General features: G+C 23.8%; 1 protein-coding gene across 1 annotated transcript; it reads left to right on the top strand.

The window, feature by feature from the left end:
* Window positions 1-1,067: 1,067 nt before the first annotated feature.
* Window positions 1,068-4,252, top strand: LOC105365728 (trypsin-1-like). The gene is made up of 4 exons (XM_011503961.1): window positions 1,068-1,110; window positions 1,859-2,198; window positions 2,513-2,864; window positions 4,187-4,252. Exons 1-4 carry the CDS (start codon window positions 1,068-1,070, stop codon window positions 4,250-4,252), a joined length of 801 nt encoding a protein of 266 aa, XP_011502263.1.
* Window positions 4,253-5,906: the final 1,654 nt, after the last annotated feature.

Below are 5,906 nucleotides of genomic sequence, written 5' to 3'. Positions count from 1 at the left end.
TACTTTAAAATTTATCAAAAATCTATAATTTTTCTCATGCTCTTTTATTAAAAAAAATTATTTCTAGCTAATAAATTATTATTCCTAATAATAATAAAGCCTAATTTTTATAGATCCTTTAATGATATCGACAAAAATATCATTTGAACTAAATATAAGTTCCATTAAAATCTATATGTAAAAGCTCCATCGAATAAATAAAAGTAATGCATTATTTAAAATAAAAATTAAAAAATAAATTAATTAAATAGATTATAAAATAATTTAATATTATAATTAAAAAGAAATTTATTCTAAATGTTGGTTAGTGGATGTTGTTTATTTGAAATAATAAAAAAAAATATAGTAATACACAGGAAAAATTCAAATAATTAATTATCAATATAATATTATGAGTAATATAAATTTAACATATAATATTAAATTTAATTACTTTAGATATTTTATATATTTAAAGCTAGAGTATTAATGAAATTTAAGATTTTGTAAAACACTACTAAAACGTATATATCGATTTACAAAATTGAAACGATTTTTAAATTTATTGCAATTAAAATTTTATTTATTACTATATTTACTTTCTAAATTAATTTTTTATTGAAAATATTTATTCCGTTAGAAAATTACAATGATAACTTGGAACTATATTGCAATAGAAGAATAGTATCATTATATCTAAAGATTTCCAAGAAATAAAAAAATATATTGAAATGTTAATCACTAATTTTATACTTTTTGATACTTCAAACAATCAGAATTATATTGATGTGAGTTTGATCTTTATTATATATACGCAAATATGCTTCAAGGTTACGTACACATCAGAAATAAATGCATAAATATTAAATATGTTAATAACCTGTACATAAAGTATATACTCTTATTAATGCATCAACGAATAATATAATAATTAATGAATTAATGATTTAAAACAATTGAATAAATAATAAGCTGATGATTATATAGCTAAAAAATATAAAAATATAAATTTAATGCTTCAGCAGCAAAAATCGTAATTATAAATGAAAATTTTCATAACCTTTTTTATAAACTTTTTATAAAGAAAAATGTATATCTTAGTATTTTTTACTCTTACAATTAGTATAATCGGTAAGACACTAACAACTTTGATTTGATTATATGTATAATTTATTTTCATGTTACAACGTAGCATTAGTATAATATAATCCAAATAACATTTAATTTGCTTAAAATATATCATTCGCTTTTATTTTTAATATACATAATTACTAATACACATTATTTTCAATATGTTACAAAATAAAAATGAATTATGATTTTCTATACTTTTATGATCTTTATTATTATAATATTAAATATATTTAATAATTTATGAGTAAAAAATAAATAATTAACAATAATAAGTTTTTAAATTACATATTTTAATTTATTAATTTATCTATAATGTGAAAACATTTTTTATAATTAATTACAGGATTTTTCTAATAGAAAAAAATCGAGTTCTTATTTAATAATACTTTATATCTTAGAAAATAATAAAGCTATTACGTGATCAAAGTAAAATATAATTTAACTAAGTTAAAACTTTTTCTTTTAATTCGAATTAAAATAATTCTATTTTAAATATTAACTATAATATCAAATATTATATATATATATATAATGTTATTAAATTATTTATAATGAGAAATGAAAATAAATTATTGAATAATGACAAGCTAAATATATAAATAAATAAGCTCATAATTTTTCTAATAACATTGAAAAGTTATCGTCAAATCTTACATGCAATATTACATTTCATTAAATCATACTTTTGAAATTGATGACGACCGAAATTTTCTCTAGTACATTTATAAAAAATTTTATTATCAAGGACAAGCGACAAAGCCTGATTTATTCGAAGATGAAAAAATTGTTGGCGGCAATGTTGTGACTATCCAGCAATACCCATATCAAATAAGTATTCTGGTTGATAATTATCTCTGGTGTGGTGGTAGTATTCTATCAAAGTACAGTGTCCTTACCGCAGCTCACTGTATCCTTACACGATCGAACGAACTAATCGTCCATGCCGGTAGTTCATTCTGGATGAGTGGCGGCAGTTATCATCGCGTGAAGACTTCCTTCGTCTATGGAAATGAACTGAGCACCGATTTGTCCGTACTTCGTATCAAGGAGCCTTTTGTCTTCAACTCATTTTGCCAACCAATTAAGTAAATTTATAACCTACATATATATTATATTCTATAGTCACTATTACTGAAGTGTTAAAAGAAATGATTGATGTAAAGATTTAAGTATTTCCTCAATTAGAAACTTATAGAGTTTATGATAAAAAGATAGGCTTTATAATATATAAATTTCTGCATATTTTTTTGTAAATGGTAATTGTAAATTGTTATATCTCTTTTTCTAACCGGCTCTTTTAGGATGCCCATGGCTAATAACGATCGCGATCTAATGAAATACTAGCTAACAAAAAAAAAAATAAACCGTACAAATTTAATAGACTTTTCCTCTTTATTAGAATAGCAGCTCAAGGTAAAAGACCAACAGCGAGCACAATGGCGACTGTAAGTGGTTGGGGTAACACTAATTACATTGGCATTTCAAATCAATTACGTGCGGTGCAAGTGCCAATTGTCAACCAATATGTCTGCAATAAAATCTATAGATTGAAGAACGTCACTGAGATCTTCGATAGTCAGATATGCGCGGGTTACTTAAAAACTGGTGGCAAGGACGCCTGCCAGGGTGACTCTGGTGGCCCCCTCGTCATCGATGGTGTACAATACGGGATCGTATCAATGGGATTGGGGTGCGCTGAACCTTATGCACCTGGTGTATATACTGACGTGTCGTACTTCAGCGATTGGATTGCTAAACACACATATCATTAGGAATATTATTGCGTTATGCACTTGTTTAAATAAATTTTTATTCTAATTTACTATATAGTAAACTGTTGTTAAACTCGGGACATTGGATGATCTTTGAAAATAAACGAATTTCATCGAATAATTAAATAAACTATGACAATGTAAATATTATTGAATGGTTATGTTACGTAAATCGGAGACTTTAGATACTCGTACTATAAAGTTAGTCAATCATGATTGTTTCAATTATGATGATTGTTTTACAATTGTTTTTTTCTTTGATTTTATAATTTTTACTTTTTTTAATTATTCTATTTTGACAAGTTGAATAAATAATTCAACCAAAAAAAAATTACATTACGAAACAAACATTTGTCTAGTAAAATTTTAAATTATGATAATAATTAGTAACCATAAATTAAAGTGAAAATGAATTCTCAAATTTATATCGGAAGTTAATTAGTATTTACTATATAATAATTTGATATATTAGTAACGTTATATGATAATGTGAGACAAATGTAAAATTTCTATCTTTTTTTGTAAACATTTCTAATCTTTTTCAAAAAATTTTATAAAGCAATCAACAATATAAGGATTATTTTTAAATAAATTCTTAACACACTAAATAATGTAATGCGTTAATATTGCCTGTTATAATTTAATGAGTTAAACTTGTATTCTGGTATAACAATAATTATATGATTAATAATTAAGAATATAAAAACTGAAAATCACATAATACGTGTTTTTTAAAAATTAAAATTATAATAATCTTTACACTAATACTTATGTATAAATCAAATGTATTAATTACATAAAAATTAACATTAAAAAAATATAATAAACAAAATATTTATCGTATTTATTCTATATTGCCTTTACACCATCATGAATATTTAATCACATATTTTTTTCAAGATAGCGATTTTTTACACTAAAGCATTCCTATCATAAAAATTAGTAATTTTGTGTAAATAAACCAATTAATTCGTATAGCCTAATTGTATCTCCCAGTGCAAACTGAACAAGAATTATTCGCTCATATCTCGACTTAACGGTAAAATCAATAAACAATTGATAATCAACCAACCGAAGAGATAATCGTAATTATCAATGTGTAACTATTGTGCCGTATACGCGTCCATAAAAACCGAAAACGATCCTCCCAATATATCGATCAGTCCATCTATCCCCATATTCGGCCAATTGATTCATAAGTCTCGGGTGTACAAACTCCTACTATTTGTCCGCTTATTACCGACACCGCAAAAGCCCAACTAGTAAGAGTAAACATATGAAAGTGGTAACTAGATAGGGAGTACGAGAGGAGTGAGAGTATAATCCAACTCACTTTCGACTCTCTTTTGCCCTTTCAAGATTGGTAAACCTTCGGTAATTCTTAGCGTCGTCTGACTTCGAAGTGCGCATTATTTTACACTCGCGAGAGAAATGCAAGAACGAAGGACAATGAACGCGATGATACGCGATTTTGAAATCAACGTAAATTAATGGCGTTCAAGAGATTTATAGAATTTCATCCGGTCTGTATGCAAATTCACAGTTAAGAAGTTATATCACTAGATGGATTTTTTATTTATATAACTCGACTTTCTTGATATTTCTGAATTAATAACCTGACTTCTCTTACTTTGTGAGCTTATTTTGGTAATTCCTTCTTACGTACTTCCTTCTTAAATCTAGTTAGCTTTATCATCAAATTGACTTATAAATCTTATCTTTTAATTGATTCTTTAAATGTATTAATTTTATGCGACTAATTGAATATTTTTTAAATGATAATAATTTTAAATATTGATGCACTCTGATTTTTACGCAGTTAACACCTGCGTACGGTTACGTAATTAATATTGTTAATAAAATAATAGATATCTTCAATTCGATAATTTATATCTAAGAATCCAATAAAATCAAATGCAAATACTACATTTCTGTTTGTTGGTTTTAAAATTTAAAGATGTAACAATTAATAAATTTACTACAAAGATAAAATACTTAGTTCCTGATGAAGTAATACAGTAAGATAAAATGATTAGACAACCTTTCTATATATTAAAATTCAAATTAAAATTAATTCATTTGTGTATTCTGATTCATTGTTACATACAGAAAAATTATATCACGATAATTTATGTATTGATTGTGTGAATGAGAAAGGTAAATTATATATTCATGAATGTTTATTATATAATGTAAATTCACTAACTAATATTCTATCAAAATATAATTATTTGCACTAATGATATTCATATATTTACATAAAAACTTTAAAATACTTTAAAATTAAAAAATTAAAATTATATTCGAATTTTTGTTTAATATTCTTTATAAATTCTTTTCTATAAAAATTCTTTCAATTATAAACTCGCAATACTGGAAAATATTGATTATTTGTTAAAAAATAAGAAAATATGAAAACATTACTAAATTTTTTTATTTTTATTTCTTTCTTTCGGAAGTTCTTAGTTAAATAAGAGTAACTAAAAGAGGAAATCATATCATATACATTATATTATTTAATAATGAATTTTTATATTCGAATTTGATGATTATTAATTTAGAAAATATAAAAAGACAATTAATTACTAACTATAAAATTTATTGGAATTATATCTTATATATATTAGATAAGAGTAAAAAATCTACTAAATGAAGCTAATATTACGAAATGAAGATGTTTTGTAAGAATAGTCATTTAACAAATTCCTTTATAATAATTTTAACCAATTTGTTCAAACGATTAATATAGTTCTAACAATATTTTAAAGAATAATTCATTTGAAGAAGATAAAAAATGGCCAGTTTAAATTAGGAATTAACTATCGCAAATTGAAAACAAATAAAAAGAATTTAAATTGTTCTTTTCGTTCTTAAAAGAAACTTAATAATCCTAATTGGAAATAAAAAGAAACTATATTTAATTGATGTTTTAGAAAATACCTACGATAATTTTCAAAATTATACTTAAGACTATATTAGACTACATTTTAAAACTAAAACCAGGGAAGACAAACAATTAAT

Source organism: Ceratosolen solmsi, unplaced genomic scaffold (assembly GCF_000503995.2).
Source record: "Ceratosolen solmsi marchali unplaced genomic scaffold, CerSol_1.0 scaffold53, whole genome shotgun sequence".
Lineage (NCBI taxonomy): Eukaryota > Metazoa > Arthropoda > Insecta > Hymenoptera > Agaonidae > Ceratosolen > Ceratosolen solmsi.
The sequence above is the reverse complement of the archived record's forward strand: the minus strand, read 5'-3'. Positions and strand labels throughout refer to the sequence as shown.